At 36.2% G+C, this 20,115-nt stretch overlaps 1 protein-coding gene across 4 annotated transcripts in view; it reads right to left on the bottom strand.

The window, feature by feature from the left end:
* LOC124153593 (F-box/LRR-repeat protein fbxl-1) overlaps nt 1-20,115 on the bottom strand; it is a 165,724-nt gene that overhangs the window by 17,094 nt on the left and 128,515 nt on the right. For 3 of the 4 annotated variants that reach the window (XM_046526866.1, XM_046526867.1, XM_046526865.1), the window contains exons 2-4: nt 7,891-8,090; nt 5,936-6,092; nt 3,100-3,217 (exon numbers count right to left, since the gene is read on the bottom strand). In XM_046526866.1, the coding sequence (XP_046382822.1) occupies nt 3,100-3,217; nt 5,936-6,092; nt 7,891-8,090 (475 nt within the window). Of the gene's footprint in view, nt 1-3,099; nt 3,218-5,935; nt 6,093-7,890; nt 8,091-11,756; nt 11,841-13,112; nt 13,598-20,115 lie in introns of those variants that run through there. The other variant, XM_046526864.1, reaches the window with a different exon arrangement.

Raw genomic sequence — 20,115 nt, 5'->3', positions numbered from 1 at the left:
AATTATCCAACTATGGGTTACCACTCAATTTTATTTTTGGAATAGTAAGGTAGATGTGTCTACATTATGTTTTAACTAAAAGTTTAGGCCAATTCTGAGATGGAGTATTCCGAAAAGCTAATTAATTTTTTTCGTACATTTAAGTACAGTAGATTCCGGTTAATTGGGACATATTGGGACAGGCACACTTTGCCCCAATTAAGCGACTGTCCCAATTAGGTGAACTATCCTAAATATGGGCATAAACAAACGTTGAAATGATGGAAAGAAGACTAAATAACTTTTACAATGCAAAAAATGTTTATTAAACTATTAATATACTTAATGAACCAGCAAGAATAGTTAAATAATAATAAAAAATTTCAAGAATTCTCTTAATCTTAGTTGAAAATATTTTTCACGCCCTCAGACGATGCTGGATGAATGCCTTTTACTAAGTCCTATTAAAGAAAAATTCACGGGTAGTTATTTAAGAATATGTGATTCTTAAATATTTCTTTAACTTATAAACATGCGAGTACATACTGTTCAAATTGTATCTCCTCGTCTGAGGATTTGTCAAATAAATTCGCACAAAATTTAATGAACTGGACAAAGTCGGCACAGTCAAGGATACCTCCACCGCAAAAGCGCTCGACATTCGCCCACCGAATCAAATCCGCTCATCTAGTACCACTAGGGCTACTAGATGAACATATTTGATTCGGTGGGAGATTGCTGAACGTTTGTGCAGTGGAGGTATTGACATATAATGAAGACATTGTGGGCTACCTTCGCTGCATAAATAAGAGTCTTAACCCCTCAATGAACGTCCTTTTATCCTGAAATGTCACTCGGCTACACTCAGTAGCGATTTCATCACCATCACTACCCTCACCTTCAGCTTCACCTTGTTACCTCTATGGTATGATTTCAACAATATCATGCTCACAGTTTTCATTAGTGCCATAGCAGTCCAAATTGCAGTAGATATTATCAAACTTTTCATTGGTTTTTACTTGGTGCAGTATCGAGTTAAATTCACTTTCAGATTCTGCTGGAGTGCTGAAAACTGCATTCGAAAATGAAACAGCAATGAAAAAAAAACTATATTGAATTGTTTGATTGGTGACATTTTGCCAGTTTTCAGCCTGCCGAAGGTTCACCTTTGAACGTACGTCGTTGGTTGTGGATAACAATGTCAGAAGGTCATCTTCTAAAGAATCTAAAATAGAATCTACTTACTTCCCACAGCAAAATGTTTTCAAACTTTTAGTGATCCCAATATCCATTGCTTGCACCATGGATGTTGTGTTTGGGGGCAGAATTTCAACTGAATATTTTTTTAATCACTTGACCAATTAGGATGCGTCGTACAATTATCAAGTACGATAAGAACCTTTCTTGATTTTCATGCTAATTTTTTATCCTTACTGGTCAACCATTGCGCAAGAGGCTCGCAGTCATCCATGCATTGCTATTGGTGTGGTACTCCACTGGTTAACTGCTTATTCTTAACCCTTTAACCACTGAGGCTTAGCACTTTTCCAATAGCCAGAAGAGTTTTTTATCAGTTCCCAAAACATTTGGGCAACACAAAACAGTAATGCGATCCATCGCTTTTTTGAAGCCCGTTAGTCCTGCATAACTATAACAATGATAGTCATTTGGTATTGCTTGGTAATACTGCTCGGTAGTCCCGTTTCATCGATGTTGTAAATGTTGTCAGCACAAGCATTCTCGAGTAACCTGGGCAGTTTGTTTAATTTCCACTCCTATGAACTCACAACGTTTTATAATAGCCATACCTCAGTTGTATAGTGGAAAGGAGTTAGACCACATGAGTCAGTTGAAATTGGCACATAAAGCTCTTGGTAAGCATCATTGTTCATCTCCTCTGCTCGATATCGGCCAGTAATCCCTAGAAATTGGCCTGTACTAGTTCGTAAACCCTCACCATGGGTTTCGCCACTTCTTTCTCAACATCCCAGTTTTATTCTATCATCTATAGCCCAAATATCGCCACAGGAGTCCTCTCCTCTTAAAAGAACACCATGTTGAATGAGGTCTCAGGGACAGAAAACAGAATTCGAATCCTATAACCGATAGCATAACTACAAGAGCTTTAAGAATAAGGCAAGTATACGTACTCTTGTGTAAAATAAGACTAAATTTAAGAAGGAGAATATAAAAAAATGTATTTTAATACGAAAAAAATTTAATTTCGTCGCGAGTATAGAGTCAATGTTGCCGACTCATGGCCCAATAAAGCGGCATGCTGTCCCGTTTAAGTGGAGAAAACCCTAGGATATTCTTCTATTGGGCTCTGTTCTTCTAGATTTCCCCCAATTAAACGGCTGCCCCTAGTAACCGGTGGACCCATTAACCGGAATCTATTGTATAATAATACAGGAAAGGGCTATTAATGAATTTTTAACACATTCAGTATTTTATGTAAAATCTTATATTAAAATTATGTCATAAATCATGATTTATGGCATAATTTTAATGCATATAAGACTGTAAAAATGCAATAAATGAATAAAATGTCTCCATTAAAAGCGCAATGTTTTTCTTCACAAAACAGTGCCAGGGTGTTTAGTTTGTAGACCCATGTAGACATTTGCATCAAAATCTGAGATCTTAAGGGAGAAAAATTTGTTGAATTAAGGTGGGATGCCCCATTGAAAAGTGCACACATGCCTTCCCTCTCATGCTTTTCAGAGAGCGAATCATGCAACAACGCATTGTGCATTAGTAATGAATGTTGAGACTGAAGATTTTTCAAGCCAGATTGCAGATTGCAACTCTATTCTAAAATTACTGAGTTAAGCATCCATTGCCATTTAAGGAGTGAATCATCGCTACAATAATATGTGATTATGATAAAATTTCAAAGTATTACGTACCATTTGGAAATGTGTGATCTACAATTCCAAGGATTTTCTAGGTTAGTTGGAGAGTAAGTTCATGTGCTGTTTAAAGAAAACAACAAAATTTGTTAAAAACCACAAGAAAATACAAATGTTAGGTAACAGCAGGGAATCAGGTACATATCCAAATTGAAATATACATATACTAATATCATAGAAAGCCATGCTTACAAGGTCAGAGACTCACCAATTAGATGAAGGATTTCTAAACCATTGATGAAATTGTAAATTTTTCGCATGAAGCCCTCCATAAAGATAACTTCTGATAGGCAGATACACATATACTTTAATTTGGTTGGAAATGCCTGAAAAAAAATATCGAACCATAGACATTACCTGCGTGGACCAGTGTGAGACCTTTAAACACAGTGTAGCCACCCATTTGAGACATTTATTAAAACTGGGAAGAACCCAGGTATTTCCTCACTCATAAAAATGCTAATTTCTCAATCTATAAATTAATTGAAGTACTATGCTACTAATTTTTTGTATGGAATTGCTTACTTTATGAAGCAATTGTATCAAAAAATATGTCCATCATTCATACGACATTGGTATAAAATTACTTTAGGATATCAAAATACAAGCATTGCATATAGGTACGTAAATGATTTTGAAAAAAAATTGTTTTCATCAACATCACCACATTTTTCAGTTTAACCTAACAGACAATTTCAAAATTCCTTTTTTCTGAGAAGTCACCAAATTTAATGGATCATTTTTTTTAGAATTATATTAATTAATTGTTTTACACATGTATCAGACCACTTATGTATAAACCTTAGGTTGTTAAAAACTAATTTCAGTTGTTAGGAATCATATATATTGAAATAAAATTTTCTGTTAAAAATTTTAAGTAATTATAAAAAGTGTAACGCTAAATTTACAAAGATTTTCTTTTCTGAAATAAAAAAACAAAAAGATAAGGGATAACCACATAAATTGGCTGATGTCCAAAAAACAATCATGTGAAAACGCTCTTGGAATAACATGTCTCGAGAGTCAATTTTACCACACACCAGCTCGAGAGGCAATTTTAATTTTAATGAAATCCAAAGTTCAGTAAAAAATCAAGTATGGCTAAGTTAAAAGAATATGATGTTAAAGTCTCAATCTTTTCTGAAGTTGCTGGGACTGTTACTGTAAAATAAATGTATTTTTTGTGTGTGTCATTCATAAAATTTTAAACTGAAGCTCATAAAGTGCTCTATTCCATTTTGAGGAGCTCAGGTCTTCTAAAGCCTATGATAGAGTGAAGTTATGGAATCCAAACTCCATATGAACATGTGAAAGCATGTTGTTCATGGTTGGCAAAGCATGGGTTTGTTGAGTTGAAGTCTAAAACCGAGACTGTCTGAAATTTAGAACCTAATGAGAGCTATCCCAATTGCCTTCACTTCTAAAATTTGATGATGATATTCAGGCATTTTTCACTGTTGATAATTTTTTCTCCCCTTGTAAATAGATTAAACAATAAATGAATAAATAAAAATAGGGGAAACTCGTGTGTAGTGATAGCAAAACAAACTTGGTCGTTATTATCCAATTAATGATATCGTCATTGTTTCTCATTTTCCATATTTATTACCAGCAAAAATCCTTGAAATCACACACCGATTCAATACCACCTTGAAACCTCATTGCAGCATATCATAACAGCATTGCATTGATCGTATATTTGCTTGATTCAGAATCTGGAAAATTTTTTTCAAATTTTAATTCACTAGTGAATGCATCATTTAATTCATAATGCTGTAATAATTAATACTGATTATTAATTACTTTTGGAATTTCTGTTAAAATATTAAAGTAATCATAAAAAGTCTGGACTAATGCTAAATTAATAAAGGTTTTCTTTTTCTGAAATGGCAAGCAAAAAGATATCCCAGTGAGAAATGGGTGGTGGAACCCACGTGGAGATGTAACGTGGATACCACGTGTTTTTGGTCGTGGAATCAACGTGGAACCCACGTGGAAATTTGGTGGAAAAATTAAAACAGCAGTAGGTGCTGTCCTAAAACCATTGAAACCTCAACCACTCTATATCTAAACCTTCTATATATGTGTCTACGATTTTTCATGTGCTCTCATAGCTGCCTTTCCACGAATTATATAAAAAAGAATGTGCGATACATTTTCACATAACTAGCGTGGTTTCAGGATGATAAATGACGCAATGTCACCAGAGAGTTAAGTTCCACAAATTAGAAATTCTGTTTAACATTTAATGCTAATCACCACAAATCCACTTGAAATCAACGTGGATTCCACATGGGTCCAACCACTCAATATCCACCACCACCAAATATCCACCACTCAACGTGGATTCCACGTGGATTCCACCACCCATTTCTCACTGGATAAGAGATAATGTGAATTAGCTCATATCGTAAAATCAATGAAGTGAAAACATTCTTGGAATAACATGTGAAAATGTACCAATTCGAGAATCAATTTTAATTGTATAGAATAAATTGTGTAAAAACAAGGAGTTCAGATTCTAGGACAAGAAAATACCTAAAATGCTTCCTTCCGTCCCCAAATGCTTATTCCAATTTTAATTTACCATATTGAATTAGTACAACCAGAGTTACTGTTAGTTATAGTCTAGCACAGTGGTTCCCAAAGTGGGGGTCGCGACCCCCACGGGGGTCGTAGGCCGTTCGGAAAGGGGTCGCGAGATACTAATAATATAGTGAACAACGTACTTAAACTTGGACGACCATTTTTAGGGGGTCGCGGCTAAAAAGAATGAGCTAAAATGGGTCGCGGAAAGAAAAAGTTTGGGAACCGCTGGTCTAGCAATACATATGTGCCTTTGGCATATTCAATTTTTGGAGTTTTACATATCATGAGACACGTAGGATTAAAATCTTAGAGGCTTCATGTATGTTTAGTGGCTTATGCTTCCCATAGTTCCCAGCTCAGGCTTTGCCACTGTTCCCAATGTTTGAGAGTATTATGCTAAGTTTGTACCTCTTGTATCATGTCAAGATAGTATTCATTTTAAATTGTTTCCATACCTGCATTTCACTGAAGTCATGGAGTTGCATGGCAGTGGAGAAATCCAATAGCATATGAGTTAAATTTGGGCATTTACTTGCAAGCTCATGCAGCACTGTATGTGTAATCAATTCTATTGGTAACTCTATGTATCGTAGAGATGGACCAAATCGAATGCTATTTGAAAAATAGAAATTACATACAAGGATTAATCTTCATCTAATAATCATCATACAAAATACCTTTTATGGTGAAAATTATGGCCTGTATACAAAAAATAGATAAACAACATGGCAAAAAAATCTCTTTCTCTGTTCATTAAATAAAAGTGATTGAGCTATGTGTGTCCTATTTAGGAAAAGAAAAATTTTTTTCCTACTTTCATAATGCATTCATAAAATTTTAAAGTACAACTTCAAATGAATTGGTACACTACTACTGTGATACAATGATTTTCGCTAAAATATATTGTACACCTCTTTAGGAAATATTATTTGAGCTAATGTATTATTTTTGGCAACACTTTCGGCAATTTTACATTGGGATAAATGGAGAAAAATCACACAGAAAACTCTAAATACACACATTCATCCATCTTTCTTTCTCTATCTGAGTACTTTTTGTCAATAAAATTTATATATACACCTCCAAACTTATACGTATGGAAAAATAGGTGCCCTGTTTTCAATGGAAACCAAATCCAATCTCCTGATTTCACTCCAAGTTTTCTTGTTAGCACCAAAAAATTCTTTTCCATCATGAAATGTGAATTTGCATGTGGAGAAAGATGTACAAGTGCTGATGAGAGTAAAATGTAACTAGGCATCAGAATTGTGAAATTGGCTCCAGAAAATTTAGGGCTTTGAATGAATTTACGTACACATGGTTCACCAGAGATTGCCTGTGAGTTTTTTTTAAATTGCTAGAGAATGCTCTCCCTATACTGTTGGAATTAAACTTGATGTATTAAGCAGCTCAAATTTTCAAAGATGGAATCATTAATTTGTGAGCACAGTGTGGAGAGTAACAAAGAAGATGTGGGTGATCATGACAAAGTGTCAAAATCAATACCCTAGTTGGTAAGGTTTGGTTTATTCCTGATACTGATAAGTTCAGAATATTTTGATTTATTCTAAGCAATTTTGCAGTCTTCTGACGAGAAGTTTACATAAGTGGAAAGGTAAAAACAGTCACACTATGCTACTATGTTAAAGGAGAAAGGGAAGAACAAGCTACGATTGTAGCATGCATCGAGTGAAGTCATTTTGCCATGTTAGACCTATCAGGAGCATCATTCAAATTTCATAATTTAAAAAATAACTGAAATAAATTCAAATCTTTGTAAATATAGTGAATAAAGAATAAAAATGTAAATAAACGTCACCCGGTCATTGTGAGTAGGCTTTGACTGAAGACCCCACACATTCATGCTTTCACTTTCCTTGGCATATCATCATCTCGATACCTCCACGGCACAAATGCTCAACAATTGCCCAAATCAAATCCGCTCATCTAGCACTACGAGGGCTACTAGATGAGCAGATTTGATTCTGTGGGCAATTGTTGAACGTTTTTGCAGGGGAGGTATCGATCTTTCACCAACATAAATTTAAATGACAATCTTTTGGTTCCATATATGTACTTAGAGCTCACTAAAATTTTTCTTTGGTGTATGAGGAAAAGTTAAGAGATAAAGTTTACTTCTGAAATGTAAGGATTGTTTTGTTCTCAACCCAGTCCATGCATCTTCTTCGGGCAGTGGACTTAATCAAATGAGATCCTTCTACTAATTCTCTTATCCTGTAAATGATTGAACTCAGACCAATTTTGAGTAAGATTCATTAAACCTACTCTAGGTTTGAATTGATTTAAGCTTTTTGAGTTACTAAGTTAATGCCATTAAATGCATTTGAAATATACGTTCAATTTCACATTTTGATGCCAAATACACGCTGAGTTACCTTGAATACTTTACCTTATCAGAGCCAGCAAAGACTCAAGTGAGCCAACATGAAGTCCAGATATTTCTGGCCTCAAGGAAACAGCTTTCCAAAGTCGAGTGTCGTAGGCAATCATCCTCCATTTTCGACAAACTCTTGCCATTCGGCATATCTCTCGGTGGGTTAAGTAGGAAAATATGCTCAGGAGAACTTTGTCTGGCAACTTGTCAATTGTCTGGAAAATGGAAAAAATATAAACTATCAGTATCAGCTAGCACGATAATTCTGGAGCCAATAGTGGGATGTATGCAATTTTTTATGCAAATTTCTTTAGAAAACATCACCAGATGAAAAAACCTGTGTGGTTTTTATCCTTCAAATATTTTTTACATTCAAGTGTTCAATACAGAACTACTTATTGGAACTGCTGACATCAGTATCAACTCACTCATGAGAGAAGTAATATTTTTCATTAAAATTTCTTATATGTATATTGAATGACAATAAGTTTCAATTGTCATGCTATTTTTTATGATTGTATGCTTAATTATTTTTAATGTAGCAAGCATGCAATAGGATCACATTCTTATGGTAAGCTCACCTCTACTGTTCATAACAAATGCAGCAACTCAATACTGCACCCTTAGGATCAAATAAAATTACACAGCAATAACGGTGATATAGGTACTGAGAGAATGCGAGAAAATTTTCTGCACATGTAATGAATAGCATATGCATAATGCCTACCATGTCAAAAGTATCCATCTAGTTCGTAAATTAAGGCAGGTCTGAAATTGGTTCTTAAATTTTTTCACCCAAGCCAAGCCTTTTTAACCCTCTTGAGTGAGCTAGATGATACATCAACTTTAGATTCTCACGACAAAAAAGTGTGGCGAGCCAATATCAGCTTGTATTAAATATAATGTAAACATAATAAATATTATAAGACTAATAATTAAATTTCTATACCAGGCAGTGTAAATATTATTACTATTTCATATGGAATTATGTAAAATAAACCACAAATGGATATCTATAACAATAACTTCATGATGTTTTTTCTTCTATGGTGCTACATTATATTTATTTGCACTAAACATTTCTTGATAGTACCCCAGGAAGAATTTTAGCAAAAAGAAGGTTGAATGAAACCTCATTTTTTATAAAAATAATAATCTCCTGTGTTATACATAATGGCTAGAATATTTTTTCCAGTGAGTAGCAAATAAAAAATATCGTTCTTACTTCATTTATTTAGTTAACCCTTTTACTGTGGCATACCCTCCGGAAACCTACCCGTCACATGCAGCGAAAGTGCTGAGTGCATGGTAGGGGAAGGTGTAAAGGTACGTTCACAGCAGCCTGGCGTGTGAACGTACAAGGTATATTCACAGCAGAGAAAGGGTTAAAAGCATACGATGGTGTGCAATGACCATGGCTGTTGATGCTCTCAGAAAACATACAACTATGTACTCCTATCTGAAATAGTTCGTGGGAGGTATGGATCTGAAATTCCTGACCTTGAACTAGTTGGCACTGAAACTACCTGCATCATTTTATGAAATAATGACACACTGCAAAACAGGTGTGTAATTTTCATGTTTACTGCATCAAAGCAGATATTTGTGCTGAGTAATGCAAAAGGGAGTTGCTCTTTACTACATAGGGAGTGGAAATTTGGTTTGTTCCTTGACTAAGACCTTTACTACATGCTGAGCCCGTGCCCAGATCCACCTAAAAGGATCGACTGGCCAAGCCACCACCTTCCTATCTAGTGCTCAACACTATTGCACTTTCACCAGGGAAGAAAATGGTGGCTGTTACATTATTTGATATTGTTTGGTCCTAGTGTCTGATCATGAGAGACAATCATAGTTGTCGGGACACTTTGGAAATCTTCCTCAAATTTATCTAGGTCAGCAACTTCACGTTTGCCTCTCTATCTCTTTGATATATGCTGAAGGAGTTCACCAAGCTTTCATGCCAATGTACAAGAATCCTCCAGCTTGGAATTTTCCTTGATACATAACAATGCCATTGACATACTTTCCATATCAAGTCTCCAGTGGTTTCCAAACAGTTCCTTGGAAATGGTATGTTCCCTACTGTCTAGTTTCAGATCTGGAATTTATTTTTATAAAACTGAAAGCTGTCACACTCATCAAGTTTACTGGTTAGACGTCTTCTACATCAGCTATATTTGTTCCACCCACTTGGAAGAACTCAAAAATTAGTTGATTGGTTTTTGGAAAAAGCCAGGACTTTTTTTTACATCCATGGAAGGTGTCAGGTACAGGTAAAATAGCTAATGTGGAATCCCTTGATCTATTCAGCACTATCATTCATACCCATATTTTTTAATACAGGAAGTTAGAATACGAAAATGGAATTTTCAATGCACAATCCCTCATTCATAATACTTATCCCAGTAAATAATTATTTCCTGTTTCCAAGTGTACTGAGATTGACGAAACTTCAACATCTTCAGTTCGAACACTAATTAATTTTCATCTCATCAATAAAGAAAAATATTAAATTGAGATTAAATTTTTTTAGGCACTCATGAAAACTCAAGCTTCGAAGGAAATTCTTAAGGTAGAATCTTAGATTGTGGAAGTCTTGTGTATTTTTACTTCAGGCATGAGTAATGATAGCAGTTATAAGCAGCAGCATGCAAAACAGAAGTTTAAAACTATTACTGATATGAAAGGAGTGCCCAAACATGCATACACCTCATTGAATCAGGAGGTAAAATATGTACATATATTTCACCGAGAACATATGGTAAGTTTAGCATTGTGACATGTTAATTTATTCCATTTAAGAAACACTCCCACATCATTCATAGTTTTTAGTAATCCAACTAAATACGGAGGAAAAATATGTAGTGTCGCAAGTCTCTCAACTCATCTTAGCAACCTTGCAGCAGCCTACAAACTAAACTTTTTCTTATCTATTATACATCTGCGCCATTTTATGGTCGTTTGAATTCACCTTTATCTATAATCAATTCATTTTGCTGTTTGATTGGTGGAAAAATATGCCTTTCTTATGAGAACCAAGTTAGAAAGAAAAACGGTAGCTATTAGAAAATTTGTTTTTATCTCACACCTGCCTGCACAAAATCCTACCAACACAAGGGCGTACCCAAGATCGCATCTAGGGGGGGGCAAGCCATGGTTGTTCAGTTGTAAGATTTAAGAATGGAAAAGATTAACAAAACTAACATATTAAGAAAACTATGACAGCATTTTATTAGTTTTTAAAATTATTTGCTAGAAAAATATATTTTAGTTACATTTCTAATACAATATCATTTTTCGTGGATTTAAAGAAATTTGTTAATCCAGTCCTGATTTTCCTTAAAGAATTTTGCGATTCTTGCTTCTAGGGGGGTCAGCTGCCCCCTCCTGCCCCTCCCTAGGTACACCCATGTACCCACACATATCTATGTGAAGTGGCAACGTATACCCTGTATGCATACCCGATTCAATGGGGAGTTTTTGATCTGAATAAGTGATGGTAGAGCTTTGATTATCTCTCTTAATGAAGGGGAATGTCCAACTTGACAATTATTGAAAGAGACAAAGTAGCCTATTATTGATCATTCTTTCAGCAATTTTTACTTAGGATTCCATTCAAATGAAACATATTTTTTTTAGATTCTCACCCTCAAAAGAATTAATCTTTTGAGGGTGAGAAGTTAAGGAAACAAAGAATATAGGAGGTTTGAAAAGGGAGGGTGGAGAAGTGTTTGGAGGTACTGGCTTTGGGAGTGATAGGCAAATAATCCATCAAACAATTCATTAGACAGATAATCAAGGCAGTACTCTAATACCATATCAGTAATGCTGCATATGTTAGTAAACAGACTGAGATTCCTTGATCACATTCATCATACCGTGTTGGCAAATGGACTCCTTTTAAGTGTTCCGCCATCGTCGTAGGCACCAACATGGGTGGCTTCATAAGCCAGTTGACCCCACTGTATGATTCCAAGGAACAGTTAAGCAAGAAAATATCAAGTCAAAGGATGGATATCAGATTATTATAGTGATGAATCTCATGGTCAGGCACCCGTGGGAGTGGATGAAGGTCCTTCTGAGGGACATCTTACATCTACTCATCACGTGTGCCATACTCTACCAATGAACTCGATGGATTGGAATGATAGCTTCATAGCTTTCTATCGTCTGAAGGGCTCAAGTACCTATCCCCTGACCACTCAAAAAAAGGAAGTGTTTGGATTTCTGAAAATATTCCAACACACTAACCTTTTCACTACTCCCTAATGTAAACAGATTGCAAATGGAGGGTTAAATTCACAGCTATAGTGTGAACGGTGAAATCGAAGTACATAGAATTTTTTACCTGAGAGCATGGCTTTTATGCTGAATGATGAACTTTTCTTCTCTCACTTGGTAAAAAATTACATCCTTGTCAATCAATTCCTTTAGTGATATGCAATAGGCTTGTTTCTCTCCTCTCGTTACAAGACCATATAAACAGAAGGATGACATGATGATGTGAATGATTGTAACTCTTAAATTCCTTCCTATTTAATAAATATTTGAATTTTGGGCTAAAATTGTTGAATTTTAACCATGAATTCATTCCTTTCAAACATACATTTTAAATATTTGAAACGTTATAGGCTTACGTTTCATCAAGATTTGCGCTTTAATTTGCAATTCTAAATGAATTTCCAATTGTCTTGGCACTATCATGAAATTTTAATGAAGTGATCAATGAACAATTTGAGCGAACAAGACTGAGTATTTTTAAATTTGGATATTTTTGAAAAAAAATGATGAAGCGATAATTTTGTCTTCACAGCTTTGGTAGCAAATGTGAGGCTAATTTGAAGTAGATCGTGTGAAACGATCAGTCCTAAGAAGATTCACCAAATCTAATTTTGTTTTATTTCATATGCATATATATGTATTTTTATCCAATTATATTTTTTAAATAATATTTGCGTGAAAAGTCATCTGTAATTAGTAAACGGTGACTTTAGCGCGGTATGTAAGCTACCAAAAAATGAGCGATAATTATTCTCACGACACATACGAGATGCCCTGAAAATCAGGTGGGTCGCGGATTTTGGCCGTCCATCGGCTGTATTAATAGAACCACCTCTCCCTGTGACTCGGGGAATGCACAGGAGCCGGACGAACATTCTTCAATCCATCGAATACACTGGAAATCACCGTAATGGCATTCAACTCGCAAGGAAGACCCAAGGCTAATTACTGACGTTTTCCATGATGACCGTGGTGGACGGTTAAATCCTCCGAAGAGGCACTACTCCGAAATTTATACGGGCCGGCGTAAAAGAGCGATAAATCCTCTTCCCTCTACTTGTTGAACTCTCGTGAACACTTTTCTTATCGTAGATAGATCAGAGGATAACCCAGCGTTGGCACGGGAGTGCGGAAAACTTTTTAAAATTCTTCACTTTAGTATGCACTTCACCAAGTGTAGGATTCCTTCAAATCTCACTTTCACGCACTTGAATATTTGGGCGACCTTCCGTCGACGGGCGGGACTCGAACGCAACAAGAGAAAGTTTCGCAATCTTCGAGGAGAAAAATCAAGAAAGAGAGGAAAAACAAAATGAATAGGGCTGCAAAAGAAACAGAAAGGGGGAAGGAAAACTTAAGGTCGCGTCAGCAGGACGAACCCCGCTCAGCCGAAGGAAGGAGGCTGTCGCGAGCAGATCGGAGAAATGCTGCGCGGAAAAGGGGGTGGGGAGAGACAGCTGGGAGGAATGGACCGATTGCTTTGGTGGACAAATCCTTTAGGCACCCATCCCAACTTCCTGTCGTAATTACTTCCACTTCGACGATCAAAATGCCCAACCTCCCTACTTGTGTTTTTTTTTATTGTTGTTGTGGAGACGGTCAGCGAAAGCGATGATGCAAAGCCCATAAATCACCTCCATTGCCCTCCCCCACATCTCACCCCTCGCCGTCTCATCTCTGGGTCGTTCCCACGGATTCCCAGCCCCCCGGCCTCCCCAAAAATATCCCAGGAAAACACAAGCTACCAAGGCCCAGACTCTCCCATCCTTCCCCTCCGCACCACACTTGCCGCTGCCGATATCTTGTCTATGCATTTTCCATTAAAAAAATATCCACCTAAATTTTACGTCACATCAAGACGCAAGAGCCTATTCTCAATCGTATTGGGTGCCTCATCGATGGATGCTTTGAGTTAACCGCCCTATGTTGTAACCTTCGGTGCTAAATAAAAATCTTTGCGCCCACCTCCATGTTGAGAGGGTTCTAGTGAACGGAAAATCTTTCGTCGCCGCTCCACTTCCACTAAAAATAAAAAGTTTTCGCTAAGGAGGTAGAAGCTTCGTGCCTTCTCTGATAGAGGGTGTTTGGAGGTACATCGCTGAGGAGGGTTCATTGGGGTAGCATCTTTCCTATTACAATTAGGCAGAAAAATCCTAGAAACAAAAATCAGATTACTTCAAACGCAAGGATCTTATATCCGCTGCCTGTCGTTCTCTTCAAACACAGACTTATATCATTACTCTATTTTAGATGACTTATAAATATAATAGATAAAAATCAAATGCGATGAAATTGCAGGGAGCCAGTGTAGCATTTAATTTTTTTAATTCTAAATTTAAAATGCTATGCAGAAAACTTTGACATCATTAATTTTTTATGCCGGGGTGCCCACGGAGAATGTCATAGCTCAAAATTTTTCTGGATCGCGAAGGAATTTTTTCTGGGGAGTACCAAATTAAAAGTGCATTATTATCATAAATAAAATATTAGTACCTAAGAAAGGACCAAGTGAGACACTTACTAATTATGCTTAAGAAGGTAGAGTAATGAATCAAATTTTAAGTATGCGGTTATAACTGCAAGTAAGAAAATGTTTATTAGTGCTACGAAAATGCAAATAATAGTGAAAGGGAAGCTTATTGGTCGGGAATTTTCACTTTTTTTTTTTGCTTTTCGGATAAAAAGTTTTAGCGAAATGTGCCGTGTTATCACGTTTTTTTGGGAGGGGGTGAACTGCCGAGCTTGAGAGGGTTGGGAGCCTTCAATTTCATTTTTGGATATGAGGTAACAGTGATTATCGAATTGTGATATTCACTAAAAATTCTTTTTTCAAATATTTGTTATTCTTTCTGTTAAATTAAGATGTATATAATATGTGCCGTGAGAGGGCGAACGAAAGCTGAGGCGATTTGCGTGATAAGATGAGAAAAAGAGGAGAGAAACCTTCGGCGTTGGCATTACCTTGTTCTCATCAAAAGACCCTCCTTCAGTCGGCGATCGGGATCCCTCTCACAGCTTCAAGATTTTAACCCACACACCAGAGAAGGCTAATATGGCAAATATTATCTTGAAAATGACTCAGCGGGCATCGAATCGGAATAAATATCACCTCATCAACCCGATCCCTAATAGGAAAAAAGAAACTAGGAAATATAAGCAGGTTGGATGATATTGAAGAAACAAAATAAGAATGGACCAGAATGTGGAAAATATAGGTGAAATTTGATGAATAGTTTCAAATGATAAACCTGCTCGTATCTTGCTCAGTTTTCATTAATTTTTATTACGCTCAATACATTCCGGACAATAAATTATTACGGTATTCACTTAACTCAATTATATTGTATCATTATTAATTGCATCGTCCCTTAACCAACTGAGTTGCATACAGCAGAGACCACCGAAAGCCCGATAAGGAGGGATTTCACCCTACTATATAAATGAATTCCGGAAGTCGCCAGTTGTGGAGACACATGCGTTAGGCCGGATTTGGAATCTGGGAATGTTGAGCAGCTCCCCTCTATTTCCACTTGGCGCCTACATCTCTAGTGTGCCATAAAGCTTAAATTTTTCCAAACATTTTTTCAATGCGTTGGAGTATGCACAATGCACGTTATGACGAATACCCCGTAAAATTCTACGCAATGCAATCCAATTGACCAATTTCGACGTCTACTAAGTCATTTACGGAGTACAACTGTGTTTGATTGGGTTTTATCTTGCAAATGACTCAGCGGGCATCGAATCGGAATCAATATTTTCGAACTCGACCGAGTACATCTAATTCTTTTAATGATTCCGCGTTTCACCTGGTCGACCGACTCTTTCATCTTCGGAATATGAATTTCTTTTCTCCCTCTAAAAGGAGTAGTCGTTCGAAATGGGAAATCGAGGTGTAGGTATCATGCGAAGAATCATATCACCACCAATGAGAATCTTTCAGGGTTACAACCACCGAGGCCGGGACCCAGTAACACAACTGATACGCCTGCGCTCCCGGGGAGCGGTTTAGAAAGGAAGGATAAAGGAAAGAGGCGCCGCCGCGGTAGGAGCCCGAAGACGCCTTTGGGATAGGGATAAGGGAGGGACGGGGAATACCCTCGCCGCTATAGAAGCGACCAGGGCCCACTACTAGCGAAACCTGGCATCAGCCATTAATGTGCCAGCGATTTTGGTAAATTTTCCTATAAATAAGAAAAATCTATCGATCAAATCGTTGGAAATCATATCACCAATGTAAACCCGCGTATTGAAGGTAACCCAGGGCCGGATCAACGGGGGGAAGGGCCCTGGGCCACCCCCAAGCATGAGCCTTCCGCCAATCTCACAAAATCGGATAATAACATCATGTTTGAGGGAAATCGAAGTGAAGCTGGGTTGTTATTTTGTTAGCATGTAGTCGTCGACATTGATGTTAATAAATGGTTAACGCTGGTGATAAAAAAAACACTATCCGTTGGCGTTGTTAATGTAGCTTTGAACGCAACCAGAGGCTGTCGTTGCTGAAAATTGTGTTACTTGCATTTCCTGTTTCTAAGTTACGAATTGCAACACCTTGAAACAGTGGGACTCCCATAAAAATGGACCTCAGTCCACACACATCCTAAATCCGGCCCTGAGGCTGCCTACATAACTTGAATAAGTACGATTTACTTGGAGCCTTTACTAGCACAAATCGTGAATGCTTGAACTCAAACTTCGTAAAACCTCATTAGTTATATCTTCCTTTTCAAAAAATAAACCAAGCCGACACGAAAAGGTAAATACTGTGATGATAAGGTCCTAAACTAGTAGATCCTCCTGCTCGCATTCTCAAGCGAGTCTATTGACAGAATTCTGTTAATAAATAATCGACGAGCTTTATACTCTCTCTTTTCGTTTAGAACGATTGCAAAAGATGTGGATGGATGGAAAGGTATCACTCTGTCACTAGGACTGTCGAGTCCTAGAATAATATCGCCTGTGAAAGTCGATGAGTTAAATTTTAACCAAAAAAATGGAAGGCTTCTACAACTATTGGAAACCAATAGAACGTAGCTACTATATCACAGACGGTTCATATATCTGGTTTAAGGAGTCAGACTTTGGTCTGAACTTCGCCAATAAGAAGCAGATGCTGTCTTTCACGCGACATTTCATTCACAGAGAGCCGTAATGTTATCTCACGACGGACAAAAATCTTGTGAGTCGTATTGCTTCAGCGCGTAACGCATATTTAGACAATTCTTACTCCCCCACCCATTTACTGTATCACGTATACTGTAATCCCCCCATTAAAATTAATGAGCCCGCATGAAAAAAATGAACGAAAGTTTGGACTTGAACAAGAAAATTATTTATTAAAAAAATATTTTCAGGCATTTAATTTCGAAGGGTGTTTACATGATGCAATAGCAAAGTTTGGATTCAAGCATCTGATATATGTGCTGATGAATACATCAAGGAGATAAAGCACTGTAGAAATTTATTCTCTTTCGAAGAGCGAGGTTTGCGTTCTGCATTGAGGCTACACTAGAGCTTTGTGCACTTACCCGTAGAAAAATCAACTTCAGCAATATTAAACTCACTTAATCATAGGCGGATCTAGGGGAGAAGACGGGGGCACGTTTCCCCCCCCCCCCCCCCCATAACCTTAAAAAAATATGGAAGATTTTAATAAAGTCCCATTGTGATTGCGTTCGTTTTGTATTACGAGGTAACCTTATGCCCCCCCTTGAACAAAATCCTGGACATGGCCTTGCTTGTGTCCCCCCTCCCCCAGAAAGAAATCCTGGATCCGCCCCTTCACTTAATCATAACTTACTCACTGAATATAAGGTTTTAAGACTTTCAAAACTTACGAATCTTGTCATCTCAATGCATAAAGTTAATGGATGTTCCAAAATTTGAATTCAAATTGGATTTCTTCTAGAATATTAGATTATTATCTCGAGTATACTTCTGATTAATTTAATCAATAAAATACGTATTACACTTCGATTGGTTTTATTCGATTTTCATCCACTCTTTGTTCTCTCAAGCCGAAGCTTAACCTGCGGAACAAACATGCACAGTAGTAAATTTTCACGGCTTCATAAATGAGCGATTGAATTAAGTAAATTGAAAATAATTTATAAATATCACACGATAGCGAGAAATTTATACGTATCTAACACTTAAAACCAAGAAAATGACTGAAAATAGTTAACGATAGAAGCAGGTCAATTTTTTATATGATTAAATATGCGAATAGGAAGGAAAAGAAAGACCATAAGAAAAAAAGAGGAAGAGTAGTTTGGTCAGTCAAATTGGTGGAGGACGATTTTTTTAGAAATATTTTACGAAAATAAATTCAAAATTACTAAAAACGCCGATTCCGTCTTCTAAAAACATTTTTATTTGGATCGAAAAGAGTGTGCCAGTTCGTCCATGAGTGTTTAAGTAGCTGAATGATTCAGCATTGTGAATATTGAAAGAAACTCGTTATACCTACAGGAAATACAAAAAAATAAATTGGAAGCTTTAATAAAGGATGTTCAAATCTACACTTCTAGCACAATTTCAGAGTAATTTTTATGAAAATAAATGAGATTGAAACTCTTGTTTTCGGCGCTTATGTGCTCGATGACAAAGAAAATAGAGTATCCAAATTATTATCTACTACTTTTTCGTGGGGAGTACTACTTTATAAACTCAGAATCGCCCGTGCTATTCTTAAAAAGCCTACAATGGCCTCCAAGTATTGCCAACTCTGTTCCAAATATCATTGGAAAAGATTTCGTCTAAAATATCAGTGACATAACAAGGTGTAATCATAAAAATAAAGAGTGAGTAACCGTATGGTTTCGCCAAACTCTTCTATGATATAAGAAAAACCTAATTTTATGCCAAGACTCCCGCAGGAAAATTCATTTTTGAATACTGAAAAGCTTCAAAATATTATTTCATTGTTTTTTCAGGGCACGAAACGACTTCTCAATGTGAGTGGAAAGGATTATTGTGGAGTGGACTGATAATTTTTGATTGGAAGGATTATTATGTATTTAACGGTGAAAAATATTAAAGTTACACTAATGTTTTATTGAATATAAAATAAGCAAGAAAGACACTTAAGGTAGACTGTATAGACCTATCTATTCATGTATCTATCAATTTTTAAAAATAAAAAAAATAATGATCATAGAAAGAAAATTAAAATGCAAACAAAATGGTTACGAACATTATAAAATTAATTAAATACCAGATCCACATAATAGTTTAGTACAATTATGCTTGGAATTCTTTGAAATACGGAGAAAATAAGACCACAACGGCTGAAAATACATATCTCCCCTCGACATCAAAAATGGAATTCTCTAAACACGAGAGGCTTCCTATTCCTATTTAAAAATGACTCTTCGTCGATTGACTATGCCAAATCCAGCAAGACATTAGACTACTGTATTAGGATAAAATATTTCCATTTGTGAAATAAACGCTTTAAATACCTTGGGAAGAATAAAACTTTTAATTTATAACCTAACTCAAGAAATTACTCACTCACTTGGGGCTTCATTTGGAAAAGGATCCTTTTCCAAATGGACCCCCAACCTGCCTCTCTCGCTTAATGTTTCATTCTGATGTCAATATTATGCGATACAAGATCCATTCATACCCTATTTATTTAATAAATATAAAATAGCATATAAAATACTTCATTCAAACAGAAAACCTTATAAATTTACATGTATATCTGTTCTAAACCTTACTCTGAAAAGAAGAGAACGAATTTGAAATCTATATTTAATTTTTTTACTATGTTAAATACGCAAGGCTCATTTAATTAAAAAAACTTTATCAGTCAAGTTTTTCATCGGTAATATAAAACGGGTTTTGAATATGCAATGAAGATGCTTAAAATGTCATTAGGATACACTTTGAACCTAATTAAGTCCATAATCGCATTTATTGCTCTAATAATAAAACTTTTATTTTATT

The sequence above is a fragment of the Ischnura elegans genome, chromosome 2, assembly GCF_921293095.1.
Source record: "Ischnura elegans chromosome 2, ioIscEleg1.1, whole genome shotgun sequence".
NCBI lineage: Eukaryota > Metazoa > Arthropoda > Insecta > Odonata > Coenagrionidae > Ischnura > Ischnura elegans.
Note: the sequence above shows the minus strand (reverse complement) of the source record. Positions and strands in the feature narration are given on the sequence as shown.